Source organism: Echiichthys vipera, assembly GCF_963691815.1.
Source record: "Echiichthys vipera genome assembly, chromosome: 18".
Taxonomy (NCBI): Eukaryota; Metazoa; Chordata; class Actinopteri; order Perciformes; family Trachinidae; genus Echiichthys; species Echiichthys vipera.
Genome location: NC_139843.1, coordinates 16,629,083 through 16,652,116, shown reverse-complemented (window position 1 = coordinate 16,652,116; position 23,034 = coordinate 16,629,083). Strand labels below are relative to the sequence as shown.

Below are 23,034 nucleotides of genomic sequence, written 5' to 3'. Positions count from 1 at the left end.
ACACAACAGTGATTAAATCGCATTTTCTTTTCTAATCATCTGGTGTCTGGTAGGTCTCTTCCAGGAAAAAAAATCATCTGCTAAACAGATGCATTTTATTCCCGGCAGCAGCAAAATTGGTTTGTTTGGAATACATACAAAGAGGATAAACTGAATGCTTCTCAAACATGCAGTGCAAAAATGAGCCTAAAACACATTTAGGAGACAAGTTTTAGTCAGAGTTTCCAACAGAATTTCAAATACAAAAGTCTCAAAAACATCTCAACAATAGTTTGTCATCTTATAAATTAAGCTTGTAAAAATATACAGTTGCATGTAAGTACCGTTTGTGGAGGTGAATGTCAATTAAATGAAGTTCAAAACAATCACAGGTGTTTTAATACATTTTATACAAGCATTGTATTGGTGACATAAATAACAGCAAATTTTCATCACATAGTGGACCGTGTTTAACATTTCTGACACTATTTTCACCAGTATCAGATCATCTTATGCATATGCTACATCTGCAATTTGAAAGAGCTTGTATTCAAAGAACTGAAAAAAAAAATAACTTCCTATAACTGCTTACACATATAAACATTTACTCAGAGGTTAAATGAACAATGCTGATGGGACTTAAATTATTTGAAATGATTAATTTATGTCCCAGCAACCCACATATACATTTAACTTGATTGTGCCATTGTGCATAATTCAAACCCCTTTGCCTCTTTTCTTACTTTCCTCCTGTGTCCCTCTCAAAGCTCCAATATGTCATTTGGTATATTGTAGCTTTGCCAGGCTGTCAAGGCTCGTTAGTTTTTTACTATTTGGTTTAACTTTAGGCACATCTCTTTGCAGTGTTGGCATCTTTTGATGGTTCTTTTCAATATAGAGACATGTGCTGTTAAATATTTGGGACAGCAATAAGAGCTTAGCATACTTCTGGCACTCAGGGGGGCCAAGTGCAAGTATGCTTCAATCTGGATTGTGCTTGTCACGATGCCGCAGCAACCAGCACTTCTCAAGCATTTCTTTAGCATTGCTTGCTAAAGTGGCTCAAGGGATTGAAGCTCTCAATAATAATAATCTCTCTTGTAAATCTGGAGGAAGGCAGGAGTTTTCATAGTCAGTTTTCATAGCTTTAGAAACGAAGAAAATGCGTATTTTGCACAGTAAAAGCTTGAGTAAAAGATATCCCTGTCTGGTTTTGGTAGTTGGCTGAACAAGAATGCTACTAACAGTTTTTAAGAGCTTTGGCGAGTAGTCGTTCAGTCCCAGCCAAAGTTGTGGCCGGTCATTTGGTAAAACTTGAGATTGAAGGGTCTGTAGAAGTCTCTGAGCCTATGCAGGACTTCAGAGGGGATCTGGGGATGGGGCCTGCCCTTCGACTTCCCCAGGCAGCGTGGCCTGCTGCTCCCCTCGGGCTTCTTTAGGCAGGGGAAACCTTTGGTCTGGTTGAAATAGAAGTGCTTATCTGTCACCACCCGTTTGAGCCCCAGGAAGTCCTGGACCCGGCCCATCTCGCCTGCTGGGTCCGTCACAAGGCGTTCGCCACTGACAAAGAGGAGGCGTGAGAGCGGGAAGAAGCGCAGCCAGTTCTCAAGGTGTTTGGCGTAGATGCCGATGCGCACAGCACTCCAAGATGTGTCGATGAGGCCTGTGGTGGCGTTGCGGAAAGCCAGGTTCTGGAAAGAAGGGAGCCCGGGGGATTTGGACAGAGTCTGGGTGTAATCAGAAACAGCCCGGGTCACAGGGTCACGCACAACCACGATGAGCTTGGTGTGGCGGCTCATGGAGAATACACGACGAGGGGCTTCTTTCGTAATAAAGTAACTGGGGGTCTTCTCCATGGTAATCTGACCCTCCAGAGTACGAGGCATCAGGTTCCTGAATGGCGGAGAAAAAGAAAGACTACCGTTAATAAAACTGAGCATACTTGAGAAAACGCCCACTTACTGAATATTCTATATTACAAAAATAACATTGTTACATTCCCTTGATTCTCTGAAAGTTCACATAGCATTCCTTTGATAATGCCTCAATTGCCTTGAAGGTTTTTTGATTTTACTTTGTAATTAGTGGGCTAATCTGTGATTAGAGGGAGATAAACATGACATTAGCCGCTGGCATTGATGGAGTGACCATGTCAGCACAGACTGGGAGGGAGTCTGTGAATGGCTACTGTACAAAACCGCAAGGCTATATTAACCTCAGGAAAGTAATTTCCTCTCATCTGCTGCTTCCTAAACAGGCTGAACTCTCCCTCTGCTCTTGGTCCATGAAGCTGGGAGACCATCCCAGGACTGAAACAATAGCCACATTACTGTCATACCACTGGTATTTGTATTATTACAGCAGGGTTGGAAATTCCTTGTGTGTACTACAAGCTAATCAGTATCACAAAGCATAGTTGGACAAGTTACTTGAAAAATGTAATAAATTACATTTTACTCATTGAAAAAAAATAAAAATAATACTTTGCAAATTACTCAACAGAAAAAGTAATTCAAGTTATCTACATTATTTGTTACTCAGTTCTGCTCCAAGTGCCTTATACAACTCCAAATCCTCAACAACCATCACATATTCTGTATTGAACAGGTGTAGAAATAAAACAAAAAACAAACAAACAGCTAGCCTTGGATATATTTATTGACCATCAACAGCTAGCTTAATGTTAGCTCCAGTGACTGCGTTCCAGCCCTGAGTTTGCAACGTTAGCAGGCCACCTAAGAACACAATAGGCCTACTTGAAAATAAGTCAAGCAGACAGTTTTTAAAAGTCCCTTAGTCAAAACTAGGAAGAAAAACACTTCTAACTCTAAATAAAGTGGTTTAGATACTTTGGCAAACTACTTGCTTTAGCTTATTTACAATCCATCTGATGAATTGACTTGGTTAGTACAAGGTCAGATCCCTTCGATAGCTCAGTTGGTAGAGCGGAGGACTGTAGTGGTTGTATCAGGCATCCTTAGGTCGCTGGTTCAAATCCGGCTCGAAGGAGACACTTTTGGGTCGCTGGTTCAAGTCCTTGTGTGGACCACGTACGGTGGACTGGTGGCTGGAGAGGTGCCAGTCACCTCCTGGGCACGGCTGAGGTGCTGTTGAGCAAGGCACTGAACCTCCAACCGCTCAGGGCGCTGGTCACTGGCAGCCCCCTCGCTCTAACATCTCTCCTTAATTGCATGTATAGGTGCTGTTTGTGCATGTGTGTATTTCGGGCCTGTGTGTGTAACACAATAAGAGTGAAAAAATTCAATTTCCCCATGCGGGATAAATAAAGTAATTCTTCCTCTTCTTCTTCTTCTTATCATTACAAATAGAAATGAAGACCAAAGTTGATAGAAGTAATCCCAAGTTTTTATACACTGGAATTATTCTTTAATTTATTAAATATGTTGGCTGCATTAGCAGCACTTATTAGTAGCCAACAGAAAAAAACAGGCAAAAGTCCAAAAGTCTCCTGTAACAAACAGGTTAGTGAAGTATTGTCTTATCGCAGTCATGTGTTCACATTCAATCCTGGTTGTTGACTTTGGCCCTCTGATTGTTATTGTCATCAGTGGTAGAGGTATTCTAGGCAGAATCTGGCTCTTATAGGACTGGGCTGCCCGCTTCCTCTGGATCTTTACCCTACTTAGATGACTCAGAGGCTGAGAAGATGAAAAATTAACAAACCCTGACCAAAGAGAGTCATTTGCTGGAGCAGATTGTATATAAAACGGGGAGAATGGGAGGGAAAGGAAAACGTATTCGTCACGTCATGTCCTTTATTTCATTCAAATGCTACTGTAACTCTAAAATGGAATCTATCACCCTCGGTTGTAAAAACAATATCATGCCAAATATTGATATATAGATATATAAAACAAAAACACTATAGCCCCTTTTATTGCGTTTAAAGGAGATTCAAATCTCAGGCTCAGTTTGTGTTATAGAAATCTATGCAATGAGGAATGCCAGTGTTGCAACTGGGAAAGATCCCTCAGCTAATTTCCATGCCCTCCCTTCTCAGCAGGCATGTGGTGATGGTTGGGTCGGAGTCTTCGTGGTTGGTCTGTACAGTAAGTGAAGGGCTTATGGGGCTCTGATCTCTGGTGTGTGGTGATGAGGCCGACTCCGATCTCCTTTCTCTCTGAGCAAACACATAGTCAGCTCCATGTCCCCTGGCACGAAGCTACGAGGGTAACACCAAATACACAATTTATGGTATTCACGAGAAACCCCTGATTTGCATTACAGGGCCTGGCTAAACAAAAATCGAGAGAAATACAGCAAATACCAGAGGGAGAGGAGTTTGGAAAAACAATCCTGTTTCTATGACTAGTCCCAGAATTGGGATGCATTACAATGAGTATTGCAGGCCAAAGCATTAGCTGCAACCTATCGCTCTGAAGCCAAGTTTCTGAGGGTGTGGGTCGCGGGCTTACTTCTGGTGACCACATGACGTGAGTGGCAATACAGTTTTTATGAATCTAGAGCTAAACTTTTCATTTGAATCCAAACGCAGTTTAACAAGTCTGGCTTTGGGACGGAATCCCACCCTACGTTAATCTGCGGCTATTTTGTAGAGATTGCATGCTGGTTTGGTAAATGTACTGTACTTCTCCTCTACCTGCCTTTTCTACCTGTGCTTCCTACATTTCAGAGACTGACTCCCAGCAACCCTCACAGGAGTGATGTGAGTGAGCAATTATGTATTTCCAGCACAGAAATAAGGGAGAGTTGCTTCATTTAATCAACATATTTTTGGCTACAATACACTTGGGCCCCTCGATATAACTGTCAGTGAACTCTCAGTGCTTCGTTTATGATGAATCTTTCCCAGTATGACCAGTGAGCATTAGTGCGAAACAGTGGCTGCAGAAAAAATCCTTCTGCTCTAAAGGGACTGGAACTAAAAACTTTACGGTTACTGTACTGTACAGTTTTGGATTCTACAACAGTGGTATCCTATTGAACATATAGAAAAACCACAACTAGCATCATCTATTTTTCAATCCAAAGCAATGTAAGAAAAACACACTACAGAACATCCACGTGGGCCCAGAAATGCAAGATGCGAGGAATTTTTGTGTTGTTTCTTTCTGTGGGTGCAGGCAATGACATCCAAAACCCCACAACCATATTTGAGAGAAAAAACAACTGAGGTGCCAGTGTGTTTGCGCCGTTTGATGTTTCGCAAGTGTGTCTGTGGCACTAAATGGATGTTTGATTTCATCCAATCAGTCTAATGGAAGCCATGGCGTTCCATTCGAGGCTGAGTGGGGCTCCCATTGACATCATGTTTACATTTTGAACCACTAGCCTGTAATCACGGAACAGCCCGACTACAACAGAAAGCCCAGGAGGAGGCCACACAGCGGTGGAGTACAGGGGGGGGGGGGGGGGGGGGGGGGGCATAAAACAGACGGATAGAAAAAGAGAGAGACGGGAAACCTGGGGAGCAATAAAAGTAAAGAGGGAATGAGAAGAAAGCACAGATGGAGAGAAGAAAAACAGCAGCAGCGTAATCCTCATGGAGTCGATGCACAGAATCTATTTTTCTCTGATGAAGATAAAAACATAGTTTGATCTCTTTATCTGATATCAGCCTCTGTACGCTTTCCAAAGAGTGTTTAGCGACCTGATGTGTGCTTTCATCACACCTTTACCCTTAGCATCTGGAGCAAAAATGCTTTGAAAGTGCGCAGATGTGCGTTTATCTGTGCATACAAATGTGTCCAGACGCTCTCACATGCTCACATTCAGCTGTGCTCTGTGTGGGTGGGCTGAGCTTTATTAGGGCCTGCATGGCAGGCTAATAGGCCACTGTTTATGACTAGAATATGAGGATACTGACCAAGCTCTCAGCCAAAGCAACAAGAGACAAGCAGCGAATACTTTACATGTAGACAGATTTGTTTGAATGGCGTTTTCAAATATCTGCCCTACAAGCCGAGATAACTTCTAACATTTAGTAAATGCCAGAATTTTTAAGACATTTTTATTGCATAAAAAAAATCACTGTGTCAAAGAAAAGTACAATTTCTACACACTATATAGAATCTGCACTATAGTAAAACGCACACTCTGCAAGTAAGTGAGTGATGAGATGGAAACGGCTAGCTTTAGATAAAGGTACATTTACAGTAGTTGTTTTGCCTACCACTATAGCAGTTTTCTGTCATGGAAAAATGTCTACTTTAATGACTCGACATCTCAATAACACAAAGTTACTAAATCCAACCATGATTAGTTAAGTTTAGCTAGTGCTGCTAACGAGTGACTAGCCTAGTTAGCAGAGTAGGAGTAACTGCTAACTCCCCACTATTGGATCTGGTTAAAGGGGTATTTTATCAATTTTTTCCACATAAGGTTGAGTTTACCTGTCATTGGGAGAGTGACCCAGCTCTCTGTGAGTCTGGAGGACAAAAATAACCCTAGTGATGTCATCAAGGTTATATTGGCTTTAGCTTGGACACGTGTGGTGGGGCAACAGGTGATTGTAGGATTAAGTGCAGGTTATTGGGAGTTGGACTTCCACTTTTTACAATCTCTCTTTTGCATGTCTCAAAAATGTTGAAGTACCCATTTTGAAGAGCTGCAAAATCCAAATAAAATGTTTTAAACGATTGAGTTGTGGAGGAAAATGAAAATGAAAATGTTTTATTACAAAGGTAGTCTGACAGGCACATAAAAACAGATACTGTACATTTGATTTTATTTTGATTAACTATTATGTATAAAGAATGAATAAAGCTTATTGTTCAAAAAACAAAAAAGATAAAAAAAAACCATAAGATTTATAGATGTTGCATTTTCAACCCTGTATGCCCTGAAGACTGCTTGGGAGTGAAATGAACTAAATACCAAAAGCATTACAATGCATCTATTTGTTTTGCAGCAATCTTTTTCTCTATCAACTTCACCGTTTCTGTAGTTACTGCCGTGACTTTTTAAGGCATAAAAGGGTTCACCCACTAAAGTGCCTCCTCGAAATATGAGTGTGTTTATTTCCAAGTGAAAAGGCACCTGCAGGTATTGAAACACGGTCGCTATTATCGCTTTTTTTAGTAGGAAGCACACACTAACTCCAGCCATTTTCATTTATGTTTGGACACCACCCATCTCTTTTTCTGTACTTTCTGCTGTGAAATAAACACATACACACACACACACACGCACACACACACACACACACACACACCATCTGAACATGCCTTTCACAGGATGGATCCACATCTGGGAGTAATGAAGTCCGCAGTTGTGTGTGTGTGTGTGTGTGTGTGTGTGTGTGTGTGTGTGTGTGTGTGTGTGTGTGTGTGTGTGTGTGTGTGTGCGTGCGTGTGTGTGTGTGTATGACAGAGATGAGGGAAGTGTTTCTGGGCTAGGAAGTTTCCCCCTGGTGCCGGGTTCAGAGCACCGAAAGCCGTGATCCATACCGGCTCTGCTCGGCACAAGGCCAGACCCCCGGACCCTCTTAATCCCCACCAGCCTTCACTGCACGGAAATGGACTCTTCCACCCTGAAGGTCAGAGGCAGATGGTTGTGATTCAGAGGGCGAGACCACCGGGGATCACGGGGGATCATGTAATGCAACATGTCATCATGTGCAGATTTCTCTCTCGTAAATGCAACGTTACCCGCTTCTTTTCTTTCCTCTATCCCCCCATTTCCCCTTCACTCACCTTTATTTTTTCCCACTTTTCCCCATCTCCCTCTTCCGACTTCAAAGTCTCCACTTGGCCTCTACTGTATCCTTAAAAGTGAGATTGTTATGAATACATTTGACACGTGTGAAGGAATTTTAAAACGCAGCGACTTCCTCAACCACTACAGAGGGACACATGCAGACAGATACAGTCTGCCTGTGTGTGTTCAAAGATCTGTAAAAGCTGCTGCTGAGGGAGAGGTTTTTCATTACTGACAGCAAATACAGGGCTCAGGAGCTTCTATGGACTGATTAGAAGTTAGCTTGGACTGCAAGCAGCTCAATAAAAGAGGAGGTAAAGTAATACTTATTTTTGTGTCTGTTGGAGTTTGGCCATTACATTAGTTGGATAATGTTTCTGGCCAAAACTAAGCTTATGGTTTAATGTATCCATTGCTGTGTAAAAATAAGGAAAACTTATTTCTTGGACATTTTTATATTTTTTTTGTCAGGTATTCTGGTTGTCAGGCTGCCCAAAGCAGACTTTTTAAGGCTAAAGTAATTAATGATAAGTAATTGCATCTGGTTTTCATTGCGGAGTTTTGTTTCTAAAAGCAGTTTCCGAGGCTTTTTCTGTAAAGATGAAAATGCAGGTGGAAAATTTAGGAATGAAGAGTAAACTTTTTACAGGGTTTCTGCAGTGCAACAAAATTAAATTTAAAGGTTGCATATCGTAAAGTGTAAAGTGAGATGTCTATGTTTATTTCATTTTATTATAAAGCAGGTCGAGCTGTTAAAATACTGTGGAATTATAAACACTTTCAACCCACAGAGAAATGCACACAGTGCGTTTTCAGAAACTGACTTTAAACGAGCCGTCAGGACTTCTGTACGGTTGTGATGTCACAACTATCTTATATATAGGCAGAAAGTGCTGCTACAGTCATTCCCCCGGCTGCAATGATGGTGCAGAGACACAGAGAGTGCAGACGCGGAAGACCTGGAAATACTGACCAATCAGAGCAGCTTTTTCGGGAGGGGGTGTTAAAGAGACAGGCGCTAAAACGGCAGCGTACAGGTATATTCCGACAGACAACATGTTTTTTGGACATTAAGGTATGTAAACATGTTCTAGAAAGCAGTAGAATCCTGAAAATGAGCATACCATTTAAAAACCATTTAAATATCAAGTAGAATGCAATTTAATACCTTTTTCATGGTCAAAGAATAGCAGAAAATTAGTGGCGACAATAAGGCTTACATTCATTTATTAAGCATATGAATTTTTTGTGTCACATTTTTGAGTTCTGTATAACAATACTTCCTTTTAATTAGGGATGTCCGATAATATCGGCCCACCGATATTATCGGCCGATATTGAGTTAAAATGTAATATCGGGAATTATCGGTATCGGGTTTTTACAACCGATGTTAGTTCTGTAAGCTTCAGCATTTCCGAGTGTACCTGAATGCAACACGGGCCGTTTACAGGCGCGTGCTTTATGACGTATAACAACAACAACACGCTCACTCGTAGGTTGCTAACCGTGGCTAACAAGCTTCAGCTCTCCCGGTGCATGAGATGTCCGTGGTTTGGAAGTATTTCAAAGTGTCATCTACTAACAGTGAATGTGCGCTTTGCAATGAATGCAAGGCGTTAGTTATGAGAGGAGGAAACAAGGCGTCTTCCTTTAATACAACACATTTGATCACCCACCTCAAGAAGATTCATGCGGAGTTATACGCTACATTTGTGCAGCAAAGTGATGAAAAGAAGCAACAGCCGACACCGAGAAACAAACGTTTTCTATCGTTCAAGATGCCGGATTCACCAAACGTGTGGAGTTCCTCGAGCCCCGTTATCTCGTGCCCAGGCGCAAGTATTTCTCAGACCAGTGCTGACCGGAATTGCACAGCATTGTTTACAGTCACGTCGAGAAGGTAATTTCTGGTGCTGTATCCGTTAGATCCAATACAGGTTAGCATGTTGAGCGTGACTGCTAATTTATTGATTGTATTATTTGCCAAGTTCCGGCCGGTTACTCAGTCTGGAAAAAGAAAACTAAGTTTGTTTACTACTCTGGACTGAAGCTATGCATCTTCCTTGTTGTGATGTTGTCTGTAGTGTTGTTTGAGGCAAAATATTCTCTCTAAAAACACAAACAATTAAATGAATGGCACTTTTTTCAATAACTTATTTTGTACAGACTGTGTTTACATTTGAAAAGCTGTGTTGCATTTATGTATGCATCCAGTGGGGCATCACAATACAATTAGGCATAATGTGTTAATTCCATAATAGGTGATATGTGATTAATTTTGGTGTAAAAAGGCTGCATATATCGGTATCGGGTGATATCGGTATCGGAAATTAAGGGTTGGACAATATTGGAATATCGGATATCGACAGAAAAGCCAATATCGAGCATCCCTACTTTTAATATAATAATTAAATTCATGTGACTTGGACCCAAATAAGCAGCAGACTTGATGGATCAACCAAACATGTATACCTAATGTTTCAGTCTATTCAATGTTTTTTATAGCAGATACCCTGTTCCACACTGAATATATCATCCATCAGCCCCTGGCACTGTATCTGTATTACATGAACTCATCTTGCCCACACACCTCATGTTACTGTATATTGCTTCAGTTTGTGTGTGTGTGTGTGTGTGTGTGTGTGTGTGTGTGTGTGTGTGTGTGTGTGTGTGTGTGGCGGACTACTACACACTTCGAAGGTTACCGTCTGGCTGACGCACAAGGGTAGTGAGGGGTATTTTTACCAAGGAGGTTTGCATCACTGGGGTAGGTCGGTAGGAAAGAGCTGAAGAATGTGTCTAGCTGAGGGGAAAAATAGAGGCGTAACAGTTAATAGAGACATCAGAGGGTCTGAGAGCGGTGAGGGAGTGAGAAGTGGTCAGTCAAAGTTTCCTCTGAGAAACCGGGCCTAATGACAGAGGGAGATCTCACTCCCTTTCTCTCACTCTGTCTCACTCTCTCTGTGTGAGCGAGTGAATTTCAGCGAAGCTACCAATTCTACACCGTTAGAACCATTAGCATTAGCTTACAACCGTTTAAATGATATCTGCATTGCTGACAATAATGTTTTGTCTTAAAGGAAAGCGCTTTTGCTTTCTTGGTGAGAGTTTGATGAAAAGACCGATACCACTCTCATGTCTGTACTCAAAATATGTAGCTGGGGCCACCAGACGGTTAGCTTAGCTTAGCATAAATACTGTAAAACAAATGGAAACAGCTAGCTTGGCTCTGTCCAAATGTCGACACGTCATATCTAGTTTATCTGAACAAAAACCTGAGTAAAAAACAGCAATTTGTCATTTTATTGGGACTTTTGTCCAGCCATAACCCCATAAAACAGCATAAAACAAGATACAAAGTTGATTAAATACCAATAGTGAGCCTTATAGAAACTGGTATGCTGTTTCCCCTCTCAGTCTTTATGCTATGCTAAGCTACCTGCTGGCTGTAGCCATATATTTACCATACATGAGGGTGATATCCATCCTCTCATCTAACTCTTGGCAAGAAAATGCATAAGCTTATTTCCCAACCCTGAATAAATGATGATTAAGTGGCACGTTATCTCTGGGAAGTAAAAACATATCACAGTAATGATAATGAGCGTATCACTGACATACTTAATACTTAAAAATGACCACCATAAGAAAAAGGAAGAGAAAATGAAGGACAGGAAGAAGTGATTTTATCTTTCTGATAGCGTAACAACCTGTAATGATGGTTGTGTGTGCTTGAATGTTTATGTATGAGTGTGCCGTATGTGTTCATATGAGCGAGTGTGAGTGTGTGTATGTGTGTGCGCACTGATTGCTCCCACCCCTCCTGACTTATCAAATGGGAAAATCTTTAGTCATGTTCCTGCCGGGTCTACAGTGGCCTACTTGTGTGGCTTTATCTCCATGCTGCCGGGGGCCCCAGGGGCCCCACCCAGCCTTCACCCGATCCCCTGAACGCAGGATGGAGGTTAGGGATGGACAGATAGATTGGGCAGATCCTGATCCCAGTGATGTCATGATGTCCTTGCCACAGTTACATAACTGGGCTGTTGTTGAGATGAATGTATGTGGACGGTTTAGTTAACTGTTCATTTACAGCAAAGTTCCCCAGGAAGATTTTGAACAAAACCTCTTTCAAGTCACTATCAAATCAGCTGAAATTAAAGATGAAGCAATTAGTCAGTTACCCAAGTTGATTGACAGAAAATGGATTGGGAACTTTTTCAGTTTGAATTTGTTGAAAGTCTTTGTTTTCTAATATGCTAAACTTAATATATTTGGGTTTTGCTACAGTTTCTGACATCTTATTGACCAAACAATCACTTATTTGAGATATTTTCATTGTAAGCTGCAGTTCAAATATTCATATGAACATGCATTTAATGGTGGGGCGGTTAGACAGACAGACAGATGGACAGATTCTGTTTGGCCTTCAGTTCAGCCAGTCCAGTTAAAGATTAAACATGAGTCAACATGTACATGTTTTAATGTTTACCCTCCCCTCTGAGTCTGCACAGGCGACAGTAAACAACCACCTTTTCACTAATTAAACAGCTTTTCTAAACGAGTACAGCCACCCACACAGACACAGACACACACACACACAAACACACACACACACACACACACACACACACTTCAGAAACACTGTAATCGACTCAATATGGACTTTTCCTTGTCTGGCAACTCCCCAGGTCCCAACCAATAAGAACACTCGATACTGTCCGATGCTAAAAACCCACTTCCGAGCAGCCTGCCACTCCTTGTGGTTTCTCAGCTCATTGTTAGCAGCGTCTTAAGCTGAAAACGGAAATCACTGCTGGCAGAGGCGCGGCTTTAACAACTGGAAACAGTCCATTCAGCGGTCGGCTATTAGTGCCATCTATCAGGCTCATCAGAGTGGACTCAGCAGGCCTTGGCTACGTTTACACACATCAGACATACAGGACACAGTCAGGTTTGGATGGACATGAAGCGGGAGCTGGTGTCGGTTTCCAGATTTCCTCCCGTCACAGCGTCTTGTTTGATGTTTTGCTTGTCCTCAAATTGAGCTCCAGCTCTCTGTGCCAGAGTTTCAGGCATAATTAATCTCATTTCCTCTCCAAGCCAGAACAGACATCACCGACAATTAACCAGCTCAAGTTGTTTAAGTTAAATTGACGGGAGTTTTCTAAGGTCTTGACAATGGAAGGTGTGTTTTCTCTGTGGCACATTGGGGCTGCAGGTTCTCACAACCCCTCCCACCCATCCATCCAGGCAGTCAGACATTAAACAGAGATAGACACCAGTCAGAGGTTCGCACACATACACACACACACACACACACACACACACACACACACACACACACACACACACACACACACACACACACACACACACACACACACACACACACACACACACACACACACACACACACACACACACACACACACACACACACACACACACACACACACACACACACAGAGTAATTACCGGCCTCTCCAGACAGACCAGTGATGGTTAACTGGGTGTGGGTTCGAGCAGGAGCAACGATCTATGAATGCAACTGTCAGTATGTATCTCTTTTCATGACAAAAATAATCAATTATCTGATGTAAATGGAGAAAGTTAGTTGACAATGTATTGGGATCCTTTCTTGAATGTATGGAGCTAAAAGACAGAATTTAAAATGGTGACTCAATCCTCTGCGCCTGAAATTATCATCTTGACTACATTGTATTGTGGGGCTGAAATAACTGATAAGTCGATCAGCTGATTCCCATTCAACTAAAATGAAATTGTTAAATTGTTCATCAATTATTATTATGATTTTCTATGTTTTTTATCATTGCATACTGGGTATCTGGGGCCTACTGATTATCAGTTGGACAAAACAAGCAAGCGATGACCTCATCTTGGGCATTTTTCGCTATTTTCCTTATATAATCTGCAGATTAATGAAGATGATGGTTAGTTCTACCACTAATATTTTGTCTGGCATGAACACAGGTTGTTTTTTTCCTATCCTCTAATATGACCAACAGGAGCTTTTCCTAAATTATATGCCCTACTTAAAGGTCTTAAAGTCGCTAAAAGTTGCCATACGTAACTTAACTTACAAGTTAACTTACCGACTTAAGTTAAAATAAGTCGTACAGCGGTCTCCTGGGTGAAAATCCTGTTTTTGTTCGACCCATCCATCCACCTCGACCTCATCCCTACGCAGACGTTGGCGCTCTTTATACTTCATAAAGTGATTTCCTCCTTTACTCTCGTCATAACTACAACGGCCACTAGAGGCTGCCACCACTATTAACGTAAATATGGGTCATAATAGGCTGCTTGTCCTTCAGTAATGATATTGGGATGATGTAAATAGTTATTCTATTTAATTTCTGCATCTTAATTTAAGATTACAATAACATTAGATATATTTAAAATTAAAATTATTATAATAATTGTAATAATATTATCACTGCAAATGATTGGGAACAAAATCCACAGTCCTCGTTCTGCACAAGTTCAATGAAGGTTCACATGAAGCTTCAGAATTCTGAGTTAGGCGAATCAAATCAACCCAATCAAAAAAATTCCTCCTTTGTGTAACCGTCCTCTGCTGGAGCTCAGCAAGGAAACTCACATTGAGGGAATGGCATTAATCCCTTAATGGACAGTGAGGACAGGAGGAATGATCACAGTGACCAAGAACTCTTTTAATGTAAATAATGAGCCTGTGAGTGGTGTTTTGACACAGACTTGAAAAAAAATGTGAATGTTTCCTTTAAGTACTTACTGAAAGTGTTCATTTGAAAAGTGACTGGTACAAAGCATGAATTGATATGATATGACTGGCCTAGTAGTACAGCACTTCAATAAAAGTTACCTTCCACCACACAACATAACTTATACACTCGGATGACTGGTATTCTATTCCTCATTTACTTCGTATTTTTCTTATGAGTAAGTACTTATTCAAAAATGACAGATTTCTAGAATTATGCACACTAGTCTAAAGCAAAATGCTGATGAGTCAAATTGAAAATGAAAAAGTTGCGAGGAGAAAAAAAGGCAGATAGTGGAAGAGATGTCTGTTTAACGAGGAAAGGCAGACTTTGACGAGTCTGCGGCTGAAGTAAAAGTAACAGTATGTCTCGAGTCTTTCACTAAAAATGCACACGGTCAGTCTGATAGTCTGGAATTCAGAGCCAACCCAAAAAATCGGTCTCGGTGATCGACACAACCCGCCTCTTTCTGCACGCCGTAACTATGATTGAAGAGCGGCGAGGTTTCCCCAGCGATCCTCTCATCTGTGAATCTGATTCCATTACTTCTGATTGGATGAGACGCGACGCGCCGAGAGTCAAAAGGTCATCCAATGACGAGCTGTCAAAATATTGATGACTGAGTTGGATCAGAGCTTTTTTTCCCCCCTGTGTAAAAATCCATACCTGTCCCTCACCAATTTATCAAGTCATGTTTGATTATATCCTCATACAGTTATCTCATCCTCATTTACATGCTGTATTAAATCTGGCACACGAATTCCCTTTAACATGTAAATAGCTGCACATGTCATGTTAAGTTTATGAGATCTGACAGACGTGCCGTATAGTGTTGCTCATGTTCATGCATGTAACTGACTCATTTTTCCATATGTAGATTCGGCTTCAAATACTCGCAAAGCACTCGACCCTGTCTTCCGCACAAAGCCTTCTTTCTTCCAGATAGATCTATACATTTCCTATTTTTCCCAAATTCCTCCCCGAAAGCTTCTCTTTACCCTTTTGTCAGTCTGGAAAACGCTCTCTGCAACATGGAGCTTCCAGGAATGCAAGCAGCAAGGAATTCAACGGGAGAATCCCCTGTGATTGGTAGAAAAAGTCTTACAGGAAATAAAACCTGGACATTCCTGTCTAGGTAGCTGGATTATAAAACATTCCTGAGAGAGAGAGAGGTGACTATGAGACTAAGAAATGAGTCGATAAGACGACGCTACTCTAACAGGAGTGAGGGTCCGTCCAGTGGCTTTACATTACACAATTTGAGTGACCAGAACAAGCCAATAAAATCCGCCCCAGCAACACTCAGGACTGCGGGGTGTAAATGTCAGCGATGGAAGGGAGTAACAGCCCCTTGTCAACAAGATTGAATATTCAGAAGTGAATTCATTTCTGCTGCAACAGCGAGATAAAGGTAGAGAGGGAGGGATCAATAGAAAGAACCTATTTCAGGTGATCGATATCGGGAAATGACATTTATATCTCCTGGATATTTATAGTGTCAAGAAAAGGCGGAGAGAGACGCCGAGAAGAACAAGGAGGGGGAGCGAGGACGGACTTCCAGGTAGAGCCGAAGCAGCGTGAATGAATCAGAGCTCACACACACACATGCTCACACTCACCCACTTTGCACACCATTGGTTGTCTAAACCCTCATTCCCTACCACGAAACCGCAGAATCATTTCCAGTCGATGGTAGAGCCAAGGCTTTTCCACATATAAGCATTTTTTCTAAAACAATTTGCCAAATGCTTCCTTTAAGGATGTCCATGTGTTTTACTTGGTTACCAGCTGAAGACTGGGGGCCAAGGCTCCCTCTCCGAGCTTAAAGACACAGACGCGCTTTGAAATGAGGAGAATAAATGTTTAAGTGATACTTTCCAGCTCAGTTTTAAATGATATTGTTGGCTTCACATACAACGGCTCTGTTTCAAACATGATATATGTGAAGCACCGGGTTCTTTGAATGTAATTACGGTAAATGAATAATATTTTTAGGACTATATGATATCTGGAAGTATGGAATAGGGGGCAGGAAGGGCAGGAGAAGGCACAGGGAAGTCTACTGTTTCGACAGATTATTCATTAGCCCCAGCATACGGGGACAGGTCAATATATCAATGTTCAACACATTATTGCACTATAGTTGTAGTATTTTCAGAACTTCGTTTGATGTGTGAAGCGTTATGTGCAAGACAAAGGAAAGGCAAGAAAAGCACCATTTATCGTTACCTTGTAGCTAAATAATTGAACCATGTTTCCATTAGCCTACTTTGAGCTAAATATTTCAGTCATTTATCCAAATACACTTAGCCAACAATTTGACCACAGATTGTATATAAAGATGGTAGCTGCAGTATAGGTAATAAACCTCGCCCCCTCTATATTAGCGGTTGGGAAATGTCAAATAAGATTTTTCCCAAAGATGTTTTCTGCCGCTTTAGGTAGTTCTTATCAAGTGTTCATTTTCTGATTCATTTGGTGCTATAAAAATGGTGAAACGTCATGACAGCTGTGATTGTCAACCAGCGGGACAGTGGTTACAGTAAAGAAATAGAGCCGTCGCCCATGTAAAGAGGCTGAAGGTCCTCGTGGCAGCGGCTGCGGGTTTGATTCCGACCTGCGGCCCTTTGCTGCATGTCTTCCCCTCTCTCTCGCCGCATTTCCTGTCTGTCCTATGTAATAAAGGCTTAAAAAAAGAACACAGGTAAATAAATGAAATAGTTAAAAATAAACAAAAACACTCAAAGTTAATAATTAAAATAAATAAATATAAATAAAAACACACAAAAAACATGGAATAAAATAACGAGGGAAGGTTAAAAAAACGGGTTATTTGGGTCCATGTTAACACGCTTACGTGACACGCCAAAAACAATACGGAAATCATGGGTAAAAATGATTACCTCGTTATGGTTCTGGGACCTTCGTCGTTACAGTAACAACCACGTGGTTATGGTTATGCTTAGGGAACGGTCAGGGTCATGGTTAAAAGAAACCAAAGCTGACTTCGGTTTCCCATGCCGACAGCCGACATTTTGTGGAGCCGCGGATCCATCCTGACTTCATCCCTCTGTGGACCACGATGGAATAGAGTCTTACGGCCGCTAGAGGCTAGTGTTTGGCACTTGCTGAAACAAATCTGTCATTTTATTGGAAGGACAGCCTGTGACTCAATATGTGGATATAATTTCTGAAATCAAATCATAATTTCTGGGGGATTCTAATAAGTTGAGCTACTCCACAATCTTTCCACACAAGTACTCCCCGGACTATTGGTTACTTGCACATGCTTTCAACATTTACATCTGTCTCATATAAAAATAAAAAAAGTCCCAGTAAGTCTTGTTGCTTGTCTGTACTCCAGTGAACTACAAAGCCCCTGGGTGCAATAAGCTTCCCCTACGGCAGTAAAGGTGGAGGTGGAGGAATACAAAGCACTCATCATACAGTACACCCGTGCTACGTGATGAGAGGGTGGCTGGGTGGGGGTGTTGAATAATGCTTCATAAGGCCTTGTTTAACTGCGACCGGAGGGGGGGTAATCCCTCTCAGCCACTTGGCTTGTCCCTGAGCTGTCCATGTTAATGCCTGACCTGTCATTACACCGGTCCAATTCACACAGTGTTGACACGAGCTGTCAGCGGATTAGGACGGAGCGAATAACACGTTTCATTACGCCTTCACAAGAGAAAAGGAGAGGAAGAGAGAAAAAAAGAGAGGTGAATACGTCACGTCTGTGTTTAGACAGTACAAGGTAAGGTCAGTTTACCATCAACAGAAAGCAGTAAAAGGAACGCGTAAAGGTCACAGGTTTTCTCACCTTTAACCCTTTCTAGTGTTCTGCTTTGTCACCTTCAGATAACTGCACATCAAAAGGTTTGGGTTTTACCCACACAAAAAATGCAAAAAGACATCTTGTTTCCATCTCCGTATCACCATGCTTTTTGACAGGTTATGCAGCAAAAGTTGAACTAAATTCTACTTTGATCAAATACACGGACCACCGCAACGTGCTTCTGATGGGATTCTGGCACCGAAAGGGTTCGGAAGTTATGATGGTTAATAATGTTACTGAGGAGAAGACAGTGCATCTTTGAATTCACACAGTTCTGTAGATCTACTATCGGAGCCTATCGAGGTTTGGGCAAAGAATCTGATGCCTGGCAGAAAATATCAAAGAGGATGGGGATACAATTATAATAAAATTTATTTTGAGACGATTTAATATTCTGACGAAATCCATTCATGGCATCCAAAAGCTGCTGCTTTGAAGGATTATTTCCTGCCGATTATTTTGGAAGAGACATGACAGACAACAGTAATGACATTTCCAGTATCACAGTTAACCTGTTGAACCTTATTTCCCCCTCTAAATATCCCCTTACATCTGCTAAGAATAGGACAGTGATGATGGGAAAAAAAAGGACATATTTGGTATAAAAAGCAAGACATATCATACTTGTTTGAGGTCATATCTCCACGGTCACAGTCCCAGTCCCCGCAAATACCAACAATTTATATAGATCTAAAAGAGCTCGCCTATTAGAGCTGAAACGATTAGTCAATTAATTGATTAGCTGACCTACAGGAGATTCATTATTTTGATAACGGATTAGTTATTTCAGTGATTTTTCCATAAAAAAAATGCATTCAAATTCAAATGTGAGGTATGATTGTAAACCGGATATATTTGGTTAAGACAATCGAATTAGAAAACATCATCTTGGATTATAAGAAACAAAAAAATGTCAACGTTTTATGACAGTTTATAGACACAATTTTAGATCGTTCCCTCTTGCTTCCTACGTTTCCCTCTCTGATTGCAAACAGCTGTTTTACAGATGTTTCAACTACTCAGATAAAACTTTTGTTGACACTCTTCCAGGGGATTCGGTTTTTAGAATTTTCATAAACTCAAAAGTTAAACTGCTGCCCCGCATCACTCACGACTGTACCATCATTCATCTCGCATGCATCGGACATTTTGATGTAGCTTGCGTGCAGGAAAACCCTGGCCTCCTCCTCTTCCTGAAAACCATACTGAGTAATAAGAACCAATGCTTGCACGCACACACACACACACACACACACACACACACACACACACACACACACACACACACACACACACACACACACACACACACACACACACACACACACACACACACACACACACACACACACACACACACACACACACACACACACACACACTTTGATCTCTGGTGTCACTTAGTGCCGTTCCACCTGAGCCTCACAGTGAACTGATCATTACCCGGCTGTATTGATCCCCTCCCCGCGACTCTCTTCTCTCACACCACATTTTTCTCCAACACCTTCATGTTCTCCTCTCTTGTCTCCATATCAAACCGTCATTTACTCCCCCAGATCTTTTTTCCTCATTCTCTGTAATGCTTTCCCTCTGTCCCTCCCTCCTCTGTCTCTCTTCCCCCTCATCTCTGCTCATCAGATATCCATCCAAAATATGAAGGTTCTTTTGCAGCAATAGCTGAAAAAAACATTTAAGTATATATATATATTTTCACCCATTTTATTGATCAATTTTAATGTTTAAATTTCAGTTTGACTCAGACTATAATGTGTCTCTCCGCATGATCCTGAAACAAACTTATGAGTCTGGCTTTCATTGGGAACAATTTCAAATGGAGGCTATATTTGGGACTAGAGAAATATCACTGTCAATCTTCAAAAGCCGGCTGATCCTCAAGCAAACACCTGACTGAAGGGTCATCCACACTACCACCATCCACTAAAACCCATCCTCCCCATCCCCCCCCTGCCTGTGATCAGGCTGCTGGTGGCAAGGCCCTCTGGGGACCAACGAGGACACTTAGGGAAGCAGTGTGTCAGCTCAATAAACAGCAATTTATTGGCAGGGGACTGAATCCTCTGCCATCTTTGGAGGCTATCAACGGAGACTCTTATTGGTGCTGAGGGATTTTAATGAAGAGAGGAGAGGGACTGATGATCGCAGCAACGCATGAGATGGTGTGTTCGCCTGCACCAAAAAACATGCTTCATGTAGACCAATAAGAGGAAAGCGTATTTGGAAAAGCTCTCTTCTTGTTACACCGCGCTCAGTCACTAATATGCCATTATTTCCTGTTATAATGGAACTAAAAAAATACATGATAATAATCTGAGGACTGCACATAAAAATGCCACAGAAAGTCCTTTATCCATGGCATTAAAAGGCGTTTAAAACTCATTCCCTTCTCAACTTGAAATTCTTATACTGTGCCATTTCTAAACACACTTTTCAGTTGAAGGTTAAACAGACTCCAAAGACAAAAAACAGAATTGAACTGAGTGCCTGAAGACATCATCCACCCCCATCAGACCAGTTAGACGAGATAACACATGTGCAGCTACATTGCAGATAAAATAAATATATGCATGAGCACATTTGACATTACAGAGAAAAATCCCTAATAATGTAGAAGAACTGGGGACTCTTTTTTTAGGCACTTGTAGGGGGAGGCCCAGTCTAATTTCCCAGCATGACCTGATTTTAATTCTGCACTATTAACTAATACAATGTATAACCTATGACAAGAATTGTATGATTAAATATTTTGCTTTGAATGTATCCTAAATCCTTCTTTTATTTTCATAGCTTCAATGAAACAGCGCATCTACCCTGATATAAAAGCTTCTGCACGTTTATACATGTGTTCTTTAGAAGGGAAAAAAAACAAGTCTCTAACTTAAACGTACATTTACAGACATTTTTTTCTGTGCAAGTGCAGCTTCAACTCCGTGACTTTTGCCCTGAACTTTGACCCTTCGGTTCAAACTTTATTCTGGTCCTGCCACTTTTTTGGAGACAGCGGGGAACCTCATAATTTTTCTAATAGATATTTAATGAATGAAATGAAATTGAAAACAAAAGGGTGCTTACCTGTACCAGTCCAGTCCTTTATCGTAGAAGCGGTCAAAGAAGTGCGGCTCAGAGCCCACGGCTCTCACGTCCGGATGGATGCGCAGGAACTCCAGCAGAGCCCTCGTGCCACCTTTCTTCACCCCGATGATGATGGCTTGAGGAAACTTTTTGCTGCCGAAATTATTGGCTATAGAGATATTGTTAGATGGAGCGTTGCTGTTGGACAAGTCCCTCAGCTGTTCCCGGACAAGCGACACCTGAGACGCGCCGAGCTCCTGCTGCTGCTGCGGTGACGCTTCATGTCCATCATTTAAGGTGATTTTGTTTTGAAAATGACTCTGTTGGTCATACACGGGCCTCGGCAAGGAGTCGCAGTATCCGTTGAGGCAGTAAAAGAGGTAAGTGAAGAGAACGATCATGGTAAAGAAGACGGACAGCTTGGACTGCACCCTCAGGTGTCCAAAGTTGAACGCAGCTCTCCATTTACTACATCCCATGAGTCGCAATCCTGAGCATGAGGACACAACGCAGGAAACATGCCACATCAAACGTCATACCTTTTTTCTCTTTTAAACTCAAAACTGAAAGAACGCTTTCAAAGAATCGTCGCGCTCGTGCCACAGCGGCAAGTGGCGCAAAACTGGCCCCCGGCGCGTCCAAAAGCTCCGCATGTTTCAGTTTCCTCTCTGGCTTCTCTCACTCGATCCCTCTGACTCTCTTCGTCAGCTCGTCTCCAAAAAACAACCTGTTGATGTATCAATAAGTTGAGCCGAGTCCACGCGAGGCTGTGCGGATGAATGTCCCGCAGCGCTCCCGTGCCTCCTGTGCGCTCCCGTGGCTCCTCTATAGGAAACTTCTCAACACCCCCTTTCAAGTGTGACTGCCAAATCCACGCCCAGTTTATCAAACACACACGCCCCTTCCATCCTCAGTCCGGACGACACTAAAATGACAGTGAGAAATAATTAACATTGCATCCTCTCCAAGTTGTCAGAGAGACAAATTCTCATTTGAAATGATGATTATTTCAGTCAAACGGCAGTCATTAGTTTCATTGTATTTAATGCATTGGAAGATGAGGGAAACACCTGACATGATGAAGAGGGGATATTCGTTTTTGGATTGCGGACTGAGGATGCCACGACATCCACTGCGAAAGGTTCTGCCGTTCACTGTCTCAGCTCCAGGGTTGTTCTTGCCCAAATAATTCGCTGTGTACGGGACAGTAGAGGCCACCTGCTGTCTGCTAGCCCTCCTGACCACACCCCCCATGGAGCCAGCTATGACACACACATTTAACCTTTACACTCGAGCCCATCACGGATAGACAGGTGTCATGGGCTTTCTCTTAATTCCTTTCTTCTTTTTATTTGTGTGTGAGGCCATAGTTAACTAAACATGTAATACATTATCCTCCTCCTCACTGTTTTATTAAATCATTAAGACCAAAACATTGAAAAAAAAGAAAAAAAAAAAGCAGTTTAGAAAAAACAGAGCTGATGGTGTAGAGGTTTTTTTTTTGGAACAAAATATTTATCATGTCCTTGAAATCTACCCATTTGTTCCTGAATCTTGGCCAAGAAAGCCTACGGACACAGATTATATTCTCAGCAGCGACACAGATGGATAAAATGTCCGGATCTCCCTTTCTCCTTTTGATACTGCTGCACAGGAAAAACAGCCCTGCTTTATTCCTGCAAC

General features: G+C 41.8%; 1 protein-coding gene across 1 annotated transcript; it reads right to left on the bottom strand.

Moving 5' to 3' along the window:
• Positions 1-371: 371 nt before the first annotated feature.
• LOC310960955 (heparan sulfate glucosamine 3-O-sulfotransferase 6) lies at positions 372-22,113 on the bottom strand. Its single transcript, XM_083932847.1, has 2 exons — positions 21,352-22,113; positions 372-1,872 (listed from the first exon to the last, which is right to left on the bottom strand). Exons 1-2 carry the CDS (start codon positions 21,876-21,878, stop codon positions 1,254-1,256), a joined length of 1,146 nt encoding a protein of 381 aa, XP_083788973.1. The 5' UTR covers positions 21,879-22,113; the 3' UTR covers positions 372-1,253.
• Positions 22,114-23,034: the final 921 nt, after the last annotated feature.